The sequence below is a fragment of the Schistocerca gregaria genome, chromosome 10, assembly GCF_023897955.1.
Source record: "Schistocerca gregaria isolate iqSchGreg1 chromosome 10, iqSchGreg1.2, whole genome shotgun sequence".
Classification (NCBI taxonomy): Eukaryota; Metazoa; Arthropoda; class Insecta; order Orthoptera; family Acrididae; genus Schistocerca; species Schistocerca gregaria.
Window position 1 is genome coordinate 187,158,335 of NC_064929.1, and position 16,922 is coordinate 187,175,256.

The following is a 16,922-nucleotide window of genomic DNA, read 5'->3' on the forward strand; positions in this document are numbered from 1 at the left end:
TTACACATTTATTGACTTAGGAAACGTAAATGTTAAAGTTTCACTGGATAATATCTACATTAAAATTAAATATATTTCCACTTTGAAATTGTTATGCAGTATCTAAGATTAAAATCAGTTTAGAGTGAAAATTATCCACAAATATTAAAACTTTTAAAGGTATGAACAAGACTGTTCATAGATCCATTTGAAAATATACACAAGTGATTCTTATTTTGGGAGAATTGCTATTCAGATATGGGGTTGGTTATAAGGCCTAATTCAAGACAGTAGATGCTTCATGTAATTTAGTGTGCCTGATGAAGATATGTTATATGTAACAAGATAGATCTAAAAGTGAAACTGTTTGTGGAAAAATTAATAATCTACCATAGTGAACCCCAATGCATTCCTTGAAAAGAGAGAGTATTGTCAAGTATTGCGTGCATTATGCTTGTAAATAAAGGCAAGGTGTTAGTGAAGCTGAAATAACATGCTGAAAAAATGAAACTGGACAAAATGTTTAGCTGGCCACTGTGTATGAGCGGTTCTAGGTGCTTCAGTCCAGAACCGAGCTGCTGCTGCTGCTGCTGCTGCTACTACTACTACGGTCGCAGGTTCGAATTTTGCCTCTGGCATGGATATGTATGATGTCCTTGGGTTAGTTAAAGTAGTTCTAAGTCTAGGGGACTGATGACCTCAGATGTTACGTCCCATAGTGCTTAGAGCCATTTTTGAACAAAATGTTTCTAGACTCGCTTTTGTAGTTAAAGCATGTGTGCAAATAAATAAAATGCCTGGTAGGGAATTGCGTGTAGATGTACTACTGTGTGGGTCATGAATGTGGGAGATGACATAGCCTGAAAGTGACAGATGGATCTCTGTTGGCTCATTTAATGTCAAGAATGCACACACTCACAAATGAGGAGATATAGTAAGGAAGGAAGAATGGAGGAAAATTCATAGTTTGCTTGTACAAATGCAGTTGCTGGGTAAGCCTCCTTTCGGGAACACCAGAAGAAATAATACACAACTATCTTATGGCGATAATATTGAAGAGTCACAGTTGGAATCGACCTGCTTGTCATAGTTGAAGCAGGTGTTATACTTAGATTTATTGAATGAATGCTGAGGAAATGCAATGAGTCAACAAAGGGGATTGCATACAAATAACTCATGCAGCACATACTAGAATGATGCTAAAGTGTGTGGGATCCATACCAAGTAGAACTAACAGGAGATACTGAATGTACATAGAGAAGGTGAGCACATATGATCAAAGGTTTGTTTGCGCTGTGGGAGAATGTCTCAGGGAAGCTGAATGAACTGAACTGACAGATTCTTGAAGATAGACATAAAATATCCTAAGAAGGACAACTTACAAAGTTTCAAGGGGGCTTTAAATGATGCTAGAAATACACACCACCACCCTGTGTATTACATGGGACGCGGGGACAAGATTAGAATAACTACAGCATGCACAGGGGGCTTTTCAACAATCATCTTTTCTGCGCACCATATGTGAATGGAATGGGAAGAAACTCCAACTGGGGCAATGGGACGTACCCTCCACCATGTGCTTCATTGGTTTGCATAGTTACAGAAGACAAAAAAAGTGTGGAAGGGCTTGGGTACGAGCAGAAGAATCAGGAGAGGTTGGTGGCAGTCCAGGTATCTGTGTAAACTCGCTTATCTGTAAAACAATACCAGCTGTCATACGATACGTACTGATGTAAAACAAAGTGCTTCCTTTCCCCAGGGGGCTCGCCACTCTGGCGGGTTCGTGCTTGGCTACCACGGGGCCCCAGCCTTTGCAGTATCTTTTCCCTTCTGTGCAGTGTATCTGTTCTTTTGCTATTCTTTTTTCCCTCCCTTGGGGAACTTATCTGGGGTGTACTGGGAATGTTCCGCTTCGTCTGTCGCTGACATAAGAATACTCTCACAACTGTTTTTAGTTCCCTTTTCCTTTCTTTGTTTCCCTTCTCCTCTCATTCCTCTGCTTTGGCGTTTGAGAATTCTCTTTTTCTTTCTCCTTTCTGTGCCTTCCTGAAGGTACACCCCACATGTCTGACATGTACCATGTGACTGGATAACATGTATTTCCCAACCCTGGGTCAAAAGGTAGGGTTCGCACACACTCCCTAGTACAGGCCAGGCCCAGGGAGGGATGATTGCCGGAGCTGCAACCTCCCCAAATTGCCAATTTGTTCCCCTGTCAAGTGTTAGAGAGGTGTGACCTGAAGTGTGAACAGTCACTAAAGGCCCTTCCAGCTGCACCACGGTTCCTCATGGTCTCACATATTGAAGATGGTCAGTCATTTACCACGGTAAATCTGTTTATTATTCAGAAATGTGTTGATGCAGTTGCAGTCCTGTGAAATCCTGCTCTTGTTTACGTAATGGCACTTTACTTTTGAAGACAACTACTGATTCTCAAGCACAACTGCTTGCTGCCTTGCTTATCTTTGGCTACCCTGTTCGTGTTGAGGCCGATAGAACTCTTATTTCTTTCCGTAGTGTGATTTACAGTAGGCTGACGATTGTCTGACCGAGGTTAAAATTCGATCCTGTCCGTCTGATCAGGGTGTCTTTGCTGCCCATCTGGTGAAGAAAACGGTAGATTCCTCCTTAGTGCCCATTGGCACTTTTTTTCTCATCGTTGATAGAATGGTGCTTCCATCCAAGGTCAAAACAGGTCATCAAATAATCACGGTCCGACCGTACATTCCGAACCCGATGCACTGCTACCAGTGTCATTGTTTCAACCACACTAGATCATCTTGTTAATACCCAGCTAAATGTGTAACCTGTGGTAGTGATGTGCATGAGGGTGATTGTCCGTCTCCTTCTCCCCACTTTAATGACAATCCACTCACTGTAATGGACTTTGAGGGTGACTAATTACCTGAGAAGGTCAAGGTGATGGTCTACCGATATGACGTAAAGCCATATATCACTCCCCCAATGCGGTGCCTTAAGTGCTGGAAGTTCAGCCATATGTCTTCCTGCTATACTTCCAGCTTCACCTGTCGGGGTTTTGGATGTCCTTCACATCCCAATACTCCCTGTGCCCTGCCTCCCATCTGTCAGCTGCGGAGAGCACCATTCACCTTGTCCGCCAGACTGCAGGATTCTCCAGAAAGAAAAACTATGGAATAAAAGACCCTGGACCCACTTACCTACACTGAGGCAAAGAGAAAATGTGAGAGGCTACATCCTGTGCATATGACATCAGCCTATGCCACAGCTATGACAACCGCTCTACCGTCTTCCGTTCCGCCATGTACAGTTGACTCTGAACTGTCAGAATCCACCTGTCCCTGTGGTGGTGGAGGTGGTGGTGGGGGTCACTTCCTTCCCTGTTGCTCATGCACAACCTACTTCAGGAGTCACACCCCTCACACCCAACCATCGAGGATGTCGGTCCCCACTTCTCAGTTGAAGTGTAAGTCTTCTTCGGCTCCTCTCGTCACGAAGGGATCCCTTGGGCCACTCGCTTCCCAGGCACAGCTGACACCCGCCAGTGGCTGAAGCAACCACATGTAGGGCTTCATAGTCCTCCTCAGTCCCTGAGACTGAATCAGTGAAGCCCTCCCAGCCTGAAAAACCTAAGGAGCAGTGAGAGAAACTTAAAAGAAAGGTCCCCCGCAAGAACTAAGGCACTCCAGTGGCACCCACTCCACCACTACCTACAAGCTCTGTATCTGAGGAGGTGGAGACTCTGGCATCTGCTGAGGACCTAGATCTTGATGGGCCCTCAGACAAAATGGATGTCGATCACACAGGTAATCGTCTTGTGGCAGCAGGTAACCCTGCTGTGCAGACTGCCTAATAGTGTTTCCTGGCTTCCTAGTCTTACTATCATGTAAACCTCCAGTGGAATTACGGCAGTTTTTTACACCAGCTGGCTGAGTTACAGCAACTGTTAAGCTTTACACCTGCTTTCTGCATTGCTATCGAGGAAATAAAGTTCCCAGCAAAACGGATCCCTGCTCTCCATGGCTATAAGGGATATTACAGGAACCCTAGCGACTATTATAGAGTGTCAGGTGGAGTTTGTGTCTATGTCCTGAACTCAGTATGTAGTGAACCTGTGCCCCTTCAAATCCCACTGGATGCTGTGGCTGTCAGGATAAGGACGTAGGAAACAACTGTGTACAACATACATCTTTCTCTGTGTCCAAGTCGGTGCCTCCCATAGATCCCCTCGTATCCAGCAGAATGGCGTTGTGCACGGCTCTGTATTGAGTGTGTCTATTTTTAGTGGCTATTAACGGTCTAGGAGCAGCTGTAGGGCCATCGGTCTCACCTTCTCTGTATGTGGATGACTTCTGCACTTCGTATTGCTCCTCCAGTATTGGTTGTAGCTGATGGTGCTTACAGGGAGCCATTCACGAGGCACAGTCATGAGCTCTTGCAATGGCTTCCAGTTTCTGTCCGCGAAGTCGTGTGTCATGCATTTCTGTCTGTGTCGCACTGTTCATTCATAACCAGAACTTTACCTTAATGACAGTCCACTCACCGTAGTGGAGACATATCAGTTCTTAGGACTGGTTTTTGCTGTCCGATTGACTTCTTCACCTTCGTCAACTTAAGCAAAAGTGCTGACAGCACCTCAGTGCCCTCCACTGCCTGAGCAACACAAGTGGTGTGCAGATCACTCCACACTGCTGCAGCTCTACGGAGCCCTTGTTCAATCTCACCTTGACTATGGGAGTCTGGTTAATGGTTCAGCGGCGTCGTGGAGGAGACTGGTGTCCCTCCATTGAAGGTAAGGTGTGCGCACCTGCTTGCCAGTTTTGTTGCACACATTCATAGTTCTCCTGTGCATCCGACTTACTGTCCCCTTTTCCTAACCACAGCAGTTCCTCTCCTGCACCGGCAGTCCAGGTCAGGGCTTAAGATTGTGGTTCGTGTCCAGTCCCTTCTGTCTGAACTGGAGTCCTTCCCATTATCACCTTTTCCTCGAGGCCCATTCACGTACACCTCCACAGTGTACACCTAGGCCACAGATTCCTCTAGGGATTTTGCATAGCCCTAAGGACTCCGGTTACCCTGCAACTCTCTGCAATCACTTCCTCTCGATTCATGACTTGTACCGGGGCCATGAAGTGGTTTAGTCTGATGGCTTGATGGCTTTTGGTCATGTAGGATTTGCGTATGTTCATGGAGGACATATTGAACAGAACTCCTAGCTAGGTGGCTGCAGTATTTCCACTGCAGAGCTGTGGGCCGTACATTGTACTCTTGAGCATGTCCGCTCAAGCCCTGATGAGTCATTTCTCCTGTGTACTGACTCCTTGAGTAGCCTACAAGCTATCAACCAGTGCTACCCTCCCCATCCTTTGGTAGCATCCATTAAGAAGTCCATCTTTGCCGTGGAATGGTTCTGTCGTTCCGTGGTGTTTGTGTGGATCCCACGACATGTCGGGATCCCAGGCAATGAACTTGCCGACAAGCTGGCCAAACAGGCTACGTGGAAACTGCTTCTGGAGGTAGGCATCCCTGAACTGACCTGCATTGTCTTAAACCACAGGGGTTTTTCTGCTTTGGGAGGTGGAACGGCATAACAGTATGCACAATAAACTGTGTCATTAAAGAGACAATGAATGTGTGGAAGCCTTCCATGCGGTCCTCTCGCAGAGAATCAATTGGCCTCTGCCGGCTCCACATTAGCCATACGTGGCTATTGCATGGTTACCTCCTCCATTGCGAGGACCCACCTCGGTGTCGCTGTGGCTCACAAATGACGGTTGTCCACCTCAGGCTGGACTGCTCACTTCTAGCCACTCTGCGACGGTCTTTTAGCTTTCCCAGCACCCTGCCTTCGGGTGTTGGGCGATAATGCCTCAACAGCCGTTTTAGTTGTACATTTTATTCGTGAGGGTGGATTTTTGCATTTGATCTAAATTTTAGCTCGTGTCATTTGTCCCTCTGTGTCCTCCACCAAAGTGCTTTTAGAGTGGAGGTTTTAATGTGTTGCAGAGTGGCTGGCTTCTCTTTTTTCTCCTCATGGTCAGCCAGCCATGGTAATCTGCTGTCTAGTTTTAATCGCTTCTACATGTTTCTTGCATCTGTCATTTTCTTCTCCGATTTTGTCCATTTCAGTGTTTGTTACTGTTCTATCATTATTGTGGTTTTCTCCTTCTTCCATCTGTGTTTGTGCCAACCTCCGATGGTTGTGGGATCAAGATCCATTCCCCAATTCCTGGCCTGACAGTAGCAGATGATTGTGGACCCTATTGCTATCTCCAGCACCTTGGGCCGTCATTTTAGGACATTTCGAGCTCTTCCCACTATGACCCTGCCTTTCTCCATCGGAAACAAGTGGATTAGGCTAGGGCAATATCCTTCTCTTCTCCGAATCGTGACTGCTACAATGCCTCCTTTACTATAAGGGAGCTGGATCATCCCGATCCTCTGCCCCAGGCCCAGACGCCATCCACATTCAGCACCTTTCTCTTGCAGGCAAGCATTTTCTGCTTAACACGTACCGCATCTGTGCAGAGGGCACATTTTCTGGACATTGGCGTGAAGACATTGTCGTGCCCATACCTAAGCCCGGTAGGGACAAAAACCTTCCTTGTAGCTACTGCCCCACCTCTCTCGCCAGCTGCGTTTGCAAGGTGATGGAACTTACGATTCTTGCCTTGCTGATGTGGTGGCTCGAGTCTCTCAATTTAATGATGAATGGACAATGTGGATTTCGAGCACAGCTTTCTGCAGTTTACCATCTCGTTACTGTGTCCACCCATGTCATGAATGGTTTACTGCGGAAATCCCAGACTGTGTCTGTGGTTTTTGATTTGGAGAAGGCCTACCTGCTGGAGAAATGGTGTTCTCCGTACTCTTTACATGTGGGGCTTCCGTGACCGCCTGCCCTGTCTCTTTCAGGAATGTTTAAAAGACAGTTTTCAAGTTGTGTGTTGGTTCTGCCTTGTTGGACACATTTATCCAGGAAAACAGTGTGCTTCAGGGTTCCGTCCTGAGCATCGTCCTATTTGCTATCATCATTAATCCTATAATGGCCTGTCTCCTGCCGGTCAACCCTGGCACCCTTTTTGTTGACTATTTTGCCATCTATTGCAGTTCTCCATGGACCTGTCTCATTGAGCAGTGATGTTCTGATCATTTTTACTCCTGGAGCCTTGACAGTGGCTTTCGCTTTTCCACTCACGAAACCGTCTGCATGAATTCCTGGTAATGCAATTGGTTTCTCCCCCCATCTTTTACATCTTGGGCCTGTTGCCCTTCCGTTAATTGAAACTATGGAGTTTCTGGGGCTTATGCTTGATGGGAAACACTCTTGGTCCTCTCATGTGTCTTGCCTGGGAGCTCACTGTATGCGGTTCCTCAATGTCCTACATGTCCTCAGTGGTACTTCCTGAGGTGCCAATGGAACCACCCTCCTCCATTTGTACCAGTCCCTTGCCTGTTCAAAACTCGACTATGGGTGATTTGTTTATGCATTGCACATCCATCCTCCTTATGCCGTCTTAACACTATCCACGATTGTGGCATTCATTTGGTCACTGGCACCTTTTACACTAGCCCAGTTGAGTGTGTGTGTGCTGAAGTACCACTGTCGCACCGCCGCGACTTCTCCCTCAGCAGGTATGCATACTGTTTCTGCCATGCGTGGCCACCTATTCTATGCCTCCTTCTTTGATGTTTTCTTTGTTTACCAGTATGGGGCGCTTCCCTCTTCCCTGTTACCTTCTGGAGTCCACTTTCGGCACTTGCTACGGTGGCTTATCTTCACAATACCTGTGACTTTCCCGGTGGGTGTGACCCGTCCACCACCTTGGTTTTGTGAAGTGGCCCATGTTAATGTTGGCCTTCATTCACTTCCTGAGGACACTACTCCAACCTCACTCTATCGCCTTAAGTTTCATGAGCTTCACGAAAGTACCTTTGTGTACACTGATGGCTCTTGGACTGACCGTGGGGTCGGGTGTGCCTTTGTCATTGGCATCCATGTCTTTTGATATCTGCTTCTGACACACTTCTCAGTATTTACAGTTGAGCTCTTTGCCCTATATCAGGCCACGGAGTACATCCGGCGTCACAACCTTTTCAATTGTCCTCTGCTCAGACTCGCTCAGCACCCTTCAAAGTCTACGTGCGATGTACACCGTCCATTCCTTAGTGCAGTAGGTCCAGGAAAACTGTCACTTGCTCACTCTTGGTGGAACCAGTGTGATGCTTCTGTGGGTTCCTGCCAGGAAATGAGGCTGTTGACAAGGCTGCAGTGCTCATACCTCAGTCTGCTAGTTCCTATATTCCCTTTGATGATCTCTGTGTTGCCGTCTCTCAGAAGGTGGTGTTCCTTTGGCATCGCCAATGGTTCTCCCTTCACGGGAATAACCTCTGGCTTATTAAGCCTCTCCAAGCGGCTTGGATGGCCTCCTTTCGACCCTCCTGCTGGGAGGAGGTCATTTTAACTAGGCTGCGTATTGGACACTGCCTTTTTAGCCATCGTCATTAGATAAGTGGCACTCCCCCACCACTTTGTGCACATTGCGCACAACTTTTAACTGTCTGCCACTTCCCTACAGAATGTACATTTTTACCTGTTTACATTCCCACCTAGGTTTGTCGTCTGAGTTATTGGTTGTTTTAGTTAATGACGTGCTGGCTGTCGACAGCGTTTTACTTTTCCTGTGCCAAAACAATATGGCGAATGCTATTTAATTATTCGTTTTGGACCTCTGTTTCTATTGGTATCTTTGGTAGCCCTTTCCCCACATCCCTGTTTTTAGCTGCCTTCTCTCGTGTTGGTTGGGATTGACATTTAGTCATTTTTTAACTCCTCTCTGTCTGCGTTTGTGGACTTGAGTGCTTATGAGCCTAGTTGCTTTTTTGTGCCCTGAAGTAAAACAAAACCAAATTTAAGCCATCACGCATTGCTCTCTTTACAGCCAAATGCGTGTCACTCAGCATCTACCTGCAGCACTACGTTATTTACAGTAATCTGTTTCCTTAGAAGTGTCTTTACAGTGACAATATACCGTGGGGGCCCATTCATTATAAACTTTCTACTACATACATACCAGTCCGTTCTTTTAAACTTGAGCCATATTTCCTGTACGTGCTCCTGCCCTGTGCTGGAAGTTTCAAATTCCTCAATGAGATGTGATACTACTGATCCTTTTATCTAGTTTACTGAACTTGCATATCTTTCTGCTTGATTTAGTTGACCTTGTACTTTGTTGGTAGTTTTTGGAGAAGGCGAGATGCCTTATCACGCCCACCACTAACAAAACTGTAATTTTCACAATTAATTGTTGGATGAATACAGTTTACACCAATGATTACAATGTGATTGGGGAACTTATGTACAAGTGAACTGAGGTTTTCCCTAAAGTTCTTGATTACATCAAGAGATGAACTGGTGGACGATAGAAGGATCCAGTTATCATTTTATGTCCACCCCTGATACTGAGTCTTGTCCAATCAATCTCACATGCAGCTTCAATGTCTGTCTTGGTGGATTTGAGTTTGTCTGCTGTGACAAATACAGCACCTCCACTTCCCATTTGTGTATCCTTTTGATATGCATTTAAATTTGCCCCAAAAATCTCAGTGCTATCAATTTCAGGTTGCAACCAGCTTTCTGTACCTAGTATTATATGAATTTCACTGATTTTTAGGAGTGCTTCAACTCTGGCACTTTGTAGTGAATGCTTTGGCAGTTTACCATAGGATTTTAATACTCTCATTTGTGGAGGCCATTTTATTCAATCTCAAACTGATATACTGGATCGTTATCTGAGTTGGATGGAGAATTGCCTAATTTAAAAAATGCCTGTGTGTGGTGCGCACCTGACCCATTTAGGGGGTCTTGAGGTTGCCCATTTACTGACTTCCCTCCTTGTGTTTTTATCATTGACGACACAACTGCACTTTTTTAGCCTTTTACCTTTTACCTTTTATCGTTTTTGACTCTTCTGAGCTGTCCCTCTGTCGGAACTGACCGCCTTTGTAACAAGGGACTGATGACCTTGCTGTTTGGTCCCTTCAACCCCAATCAACCAACCAACCAACCATTTAGGGGGGCCGTATAGGTATCAGCTCTATGCTGCAAGTCCAGGAAGTCACAGCCTAGCTTGCCACAGAACTGTCAGTCTCTGGTTCAGCCCTTCCACTTAACTTGGAACCAAAGGGTCACGATCAGTCCTGGGAACAATGCTGTAAATTGTGAGCTTCATTGAAACTCCATGTGCAAGGCAGGTCTTCTCATCCTTCCTTGGCAGTCCCTAGAATGATAAAAGTATGTGATCTCCAACGTGTGTTACAATTTGCTGTTGGTTGCAACCTGTTCTCTCAGTGGCTGCTGGAATAGCATCTTCAACATTTCGAAATTAGGCCCCCAGGCACAAATACGGAGTGAAAGTGCACCTCTTGTCTTTTCCTGTCCTTCCTGTCCTTTCCCTAAGGGGTACCATCATTTGCTGTATGTTTGAACTGCCGACATTAATAGACCCCTTGCTTCCTCTTGACACCAGACAAAATAAATTTCCCCAAAACAAGTGAAGTGAGTCTCACTGACTCGGTTTGTGATAGAGAGCACCTCAAGCTTATTGGTTAGAGGGGTCAGTACAATGCCCTGAGTCCACCCTGGTCCCTGTCCACCCTGCACAAGATGTCTAAATCTATCATCGACACGGCACTTGCAGTCAGGTAGACGAGTAATGACAGATCGGGTACCTCTGGTACCATTATCACAGGTACATGACTCTCGGGAGATCTTCCAACACAGATTCGCTGCAGCTGCCAACTTTCTTTGAAAGTTATTTTGATAATCCCTGATGATATTTCTGCATATGGTTTCAAATGGTTTAGCAGTAAAAAAGTTAAAATCTTATAAGCTGTGTTAACTAGGGATATTCCCTTATAGTTTCTGAAGTCTTCCCTGTTAACTTTTTCATGTATTGGGACTCTTAATGATGGTCTGTTTTCTAGACTGTGTGTGTGTGTGTGTGTGTGTGTGTGTGTGTGTGTGTGTGTGTGTGTGTGTGTGTGTGTGTGTCGGGTGATACAAATATGTATGCAGTGCTTCTCGAGCATGTTTTAGTATTTAAGTGGGAATTTCATCATTCCCAGCTGCATTGTCAATTTTTAGGTTGTTTGCTACTTTCTGCCGCCTCTTGGTTCAGGAATTTGGTCATTAGCAGGGCTGCTGCTTTAATTTGTAATGAAGAAAATAGGAGAGTGCCAGTCTGTTGTTAATGTCACCTTGTGAGAGGCACACGTGGAAATTTTCACTACATTAGAAATGTAGCAGCAAAAGTTACTGAAGTAAACAAAATATTGTTCCTCAGGCAGGGTAGAAGGATAGGTTGCAGAAGTTTAAAAAGGGATGGCAGATTTCTTCCTCCTGAAGTAGGACCAATTAATCACAAAAACCAGTGTGAGCTATAGTGACACAAAAGAAAATTTAATTGCTTGAAAGTAATCAGGGTAATTAAGAAAAACTTAGTGATTTGTGGGAAAATTGCACAGTCGACTTTCCTGAATTTTCATAGCCAAGCAGAATTGGAAATGGATAAATGAGGGTTTAAATTGACCAGTGTGGGGTCAAGTATTACAGAAAATGATTTATATGTATGAAATTAATTGAGATAACTAAGAAATTTCAGACAAAATTGAAATATTTCAAAAACAATTGAAAGTGTCAAAAAATCCACCTCTTTGAGGTGTAGCTCTTTTACAGTGGTGTGATAGATAACTGTCAGTAAAGAAAACTGAAATGTCAAATGCTTTGTGAAATGATGGGTCCAGTAACAAACTAGATCAGAGAAACATATGTCATGTCTTTGAGTGATGCTCAAAATCATGTTCAGTGAATAAGGTGCTGATTGAAAATTTAAAATCGAATATGTAACTCAGAGTCTTAGACTTTTAAAGATTACTATAATCCGGTGAATTTTGTAGAATATGCAGTTTCATTTGTTCTGCATAATTTGTCTGTAGACTGTGGAGTCTCATTTGTTGCACATAATCCTTATTACTGTTGCCGTCAGTGTTTGAGGACTTTCATGTTTCAGTTAAGTGTGTTTCTTTTGAAACCATGTTGTTGGAAGAAACTTTAATAGTTTTTACCACATTTCAGGCAACATTTGAAAAACTGGAGAATGAGCTGAGTGAAGTGAATCAGAATGCAGAGGCTCTAAAGCGGAACTTCCTTGAACTCACAGAATTGAAGCACATCTTGAGGAAGACACAAGTGTTCTTCGATGAGGTAAAATGCAATTTTTGATGTTTTCATTCCTTATACTTTCGAAAAATAAACCTTATTTCCATAGCCAAAACATTTTTAAATTTTCAAAAATCTACAAAATGTATAATGTTTAGTGTTTGAGAATATTCAGGTCACTATACTCAGATAAGTTCGAAATGGTGGTGTTCCAGACATATTAGATAGCGTTTTTAGTTTAGGATTTCTCAAGTTATTGGGTGCTGAAAATAGGTAATTTTGAGTGGTTTAATATAAGAATGGGACATGCCATATGTTTTGCAGACACTGAAATTCAGGGATTATGTAATGATAAAGCTTGGCTTAAAGTGGTGAGTCTTTCTTGTTGTTGACAAATATGGCTGCATGCAGCTCAGTATGCTAGAGCTTACTTGAGGCATGTTAATAATGTTACATTAGAAGTTCCCAGAAATTCATAAAACGTTATCAGATAAGTGTTTGGGAGTGAGAGATAAAGCAGTAAGGATTATGCATCTCGACAGATTCTGGGATTACAGGGATTAGGCAGTCAACATTGACACTAACATTTTCACAAAGATTATACTGTCATTTTGTAATGAAAGCTTCTTTCATTTGAACTTGGATCACACAGTGTTACATTGTGGTAAACAAAGAACAAAGGGCTGAGCTTAAAGGTTTTAAATCACTTTGATAGTAAATATTAGAATGACAACTGACAAACACAGCAGTTTTTAAAATTCTGTAAAACAGACTCAGTTATCGAATATTGTAAAGACAAACACTAATTTCGATTTATGGCTTATGCAGGAATATTCAGTAACATTTAATATTCTGTCAATTTGTACTGAGGTTTTTATCACAGGTCTATGCCACTTCAGTAATCATATTTTTACTTGTTGTTCTATTAATTGAATGTGTGTAACTTAATTCCTGTTCGTGTAAAGGATTCTTCAAATAACAAAATATTGCATGACACCTTATTTGAATACTAACACTTTAGTGTCTTTTGTGACTGATGAATTTAACTGGGGGAGAAATAAAGTTTGTCTTGTTCAGTTGAGTGTTGCAGCAGATAAGGTTTGTGCTGTGATTGTTTCATTAATTGAAAGATGTTGAAGGCCCTATTCTGATGTTTATTAGATAGAAATTTAGTTATACAAAAATGTTAAGTCCTTCAAATCCAGAAGTGGCAAACTGTGGAAATCCTTATCTGCTGCAACTGCTGGCTGTATATTTGATGAAGATCTCAATTACAGGTGTGTTATGTGTTAACAAATTGCCTGGCAGATAACCCATTGTAGCGAGATGAGCTGTTACCCCAGAATGTCTCAGTATTGCGTGGTGACTTCAGAATTTTTTTCTATAATCTTGTAGAGTCCAAACGTGGAACTCACTCATAATACAGTGATCCAGCTCACATCACAGCCCTGTTTTGTATTGTGTGTTGTCGTTTTAGTGAATGTCGCAGTTCGATCCATGTATTGAAAAGCATTCATGGTATTTGGAAATGGAGTATGTCCACTTTGCATTTGTACAACCTAGTTTTATATTTGAGACACTGCCAGCACAGAGTTCGATAGAGAGGGAGAAATATCCTTGTTTAAAACACAGTTGCGACTTGTGTTTACTTACAGAGATAGACTTAAAGAATTTCAGTTTTTGAGATATTTGACAACCTGGAAATATATTAATTCCTAATTTTTGTGTACATTTTACTTTTTGATGAATGCCTCAAAGCTGAAAATTTTGAAGGAAGGATGAACTCTGGTGCTGACAGTGTCTTTTGTACTTAATGTTCGGAGTGCTTGCATATACGTTGTTTAACTCCTTCTTTTGTAAAGTTGACTACTGTGGAATATCGGTGCAGTTTGTAGTGCAGTATTAAAATACTCACCCTTTATGTATGTATGTATGTATGTTGATGTCTGTACTCTATGTAGGCAAAATAGATTTTTATGTTGCTGATGTGTGTGATAACTAAATGAATGTTTGGGGAATCAGTGGTATTTATAGAAAAGTAGTCAGTAAATATTTAGGTATTGTGGATTGCAGTATTTTTAGAAGTATTGATACTTTGGAATGGAGAAAACATCGTTGCCATTGACATACAGTATACTCAGTCTCTGAGACATACAGTATTCCCAATATCTGTATATGATTCAAGAAACCCGAAGATACAGTGACTTGAAAAAGGAAGGCAAAGTAGAAAATATTAGGTGATGGCCTATAGAAAAGAAACAAAAATCAACAAAGACACTGAAGTTTCTTAGAAAGTGGCATATAATTTACTATCATTAGTTTGCAAAACAGTGCCCCATCTGAATGAATCTGTATTTACTGTTGCTAAAACTTTCCTAATATTATTCTCACAATGTACGTTGTGTTTTTCTCTAAATGAGGATAAAGTATGTATGATCTTCAGTTTGAAGACTGGTTTTATGCAACTCTCTACACTACTCCATCGTGAATGAGCTTCATCTCCGAATAACTACTGCAGTCTACAATCTTTTTGAATCTGCTTACTGTATTCATCTCATGGTTCCCTTCGATTTTTCATCTCTCCCTCCCCCAACACTTCCCCTACAATACTAAATTGGTGATGCCTTTGTCTCAGAATGTGTTCTCCCTTCTTCTATTTGGGTTGCACCACAAATTTCTTGCCTTCTCAGTTCTATTCAGTTCTTCCTGATTTATTATGTGATTGACCCATCTAATCTTCAGCATACTTAGGTAGCACTATATTTCAATAGCCTCTATTCTCTTCTTGTGTAAACTGTTTATCATCCATGTTTTACTTCCGTACATAGGTATACTCCAGACAAATACCTTCAGAAAACAGTTCCTCACACTTAAAGCTATATTCAATGTTAAAAAATTTCTCTTCAGAAATCCTTTTCTTGCCATTGCCTGTCTACATTTCATATCCTCTACTGCAGCCATCATTGGTTATTTTACTGCCCAAATAGCAAAACTTAACTACTACTGTCACATTTCCTAATATGATTCCCTTACCATCGCTTGAGTTAATTCAAATACATACAATTATCCTTGTTTTTCTGTTGTGGATAATTTTATCTGCCTTTGAAAACACTGTCCATTCCATTCAAATGCTCTTCCAAATCGTTTGCTGTATTTGACAGAATTCAAATTGGCAATTGTCTATTTTTATTTCTTCTCCCCCAAATTTTTTTCTTTGGTTTCTTTTACTGCTTGTTCAGTGTACATATTGAATAAAATTGGTGACAGGCTGCCTCTCACTTCCTTTCAACCACTGCCCCTCTTTCATGCCCCTCTACTCCTAAAACTGCTGTTGTAAATAGCCTCTCGCTCCCTGTATTGTCCCACTGCTACCTTTAGAATTCAGAGAGTGTTCCAGTCAGCATTGTCAAAACCTTTCTCTAAGTCTACAAATGCTATAAATGTAGGTTTGCTTTTCCTTAACCAATCTTCTAAGATAAGTTGGAGGCTCAGTATTGCCTCATGTTGTCCTATATTTCTCTGGAATCCAAACTGATCTTCCCGATGTGTGCTTATGCCAGTTTTTCCATTCTTCTTCTGTAAAGAATTCTTGTTAGTATTTTGTAACCATGACTTGATAAAAAGTAGTTTGCTAGTTTTCTCTCCTGTCTGCATCTGCGTTTTTTGGAGTTGGAATTACTACATTCTTCTTGAAGTCTGAGGGTATTTTCCTGTCTCCTACATTTTGCACACCACATGGAAAAGTTTTGTAATGGGTGGCTCTCCCAACACTATCAGTAATTCTGATGGAATATCCTCTACTCCCGGGGCCTTGTTTAGATTTAGATCTTTTAGAGCACTGTCAAATTCTTTTCGCAGTACCATATCTCCCATATCATCCAATTTCCTTTCTATAGTATAATATTGCTTTCAAGTCATCTCCCTTCTGTGTACTCCTTTCAGCTTTCCCTTTATTGCTTGGGTTCTGTTTTACTGTATGAGCTCTGAGCTCTTGATGTTCATACAGCTGTTTGTCCTTTTCCCAAAGGCCTCTTTAACTTCCTGTAGATGGTATCTGTCTATCCCTTAGTGTAATATGCTTCTAAACTGTTACACATGTCCTCAAGCCATTCCTGCTTAGTGGTATTGCACTTCCTGCCAGTCTCATTTTTTTAGATTTTTGTATTCCCTTTTGCCTGCCTGATTTTCAGCATTTTAAGATTTTCTCCTTTCATCAGTTAATCCAACATTGCTTGTGTTATCAAAGGATTTGTACTAGGCTTTGTCTTTTTACTTGTGTGAACCTCTGCTGCCTTCACTATTTCGTTGCTAAAAGCTATCCATTTGTCTTCTACTGTATTCCTTTCCCCTATTCTAGTCAACCATTCCATAATGCTCGCTCTGAAGCTCTCAACCTATGGTTCTTTCAACTTATCCAGGTCTCATCTCCTTAATTTTCTACCTTTTTGCACTTTATTCAGTTTTAATATACTGTTCATAACCAATAAATTGTGGTCAGAGTCCACTTCTACCCTGAAAATGTCTTACAATTTAAAATCTGGTTCCTAAAACTCTAACCGTTATATAATCAATCTGAAAGGCTTTGGTGCCTACAGGTCTCTTCCACATATTCAGCCTTCTCTTATGATTCTTGAACCAAGTGTTAGTGATAATGAAATTATGCTCTGTGCAAAATTCTCCCAGGTGCGTTCCTCTTTCATTCCTTTTCCCCATGCCATATTCACTTACTATTTTTCCTTCTCTT

At 42.2% G+C, this 16,922-nt stretch overlaps 1 protein-coding gene across 3 annotated transcripts in view; it reads left to right on the forward strand.

Annotated features, from left to right (window-relative positions):
* LOC126293733 (V-type proton ATPase 116 kDa subunit a 1) overlaps positions 1–16,922 on the forward strand; it is a 123,037-nt gene that overhangs the window by 7,591 nt on the left and 98,524 nt on the right. For all 3 annotated transcript variants that reach the window (XM_049987065.1, XM_049987064.1, XM_049987066.1), the window contains exon 3: positions 12,095–12,223. In XM_049987065.1, the coding sequence (XP_049843022.1) occupies positions 12,095–12,223 (129 nt within the window). The remainder of the gene's footprint in view (positions 1–12,094; positions 12,224–16,922) is intronic.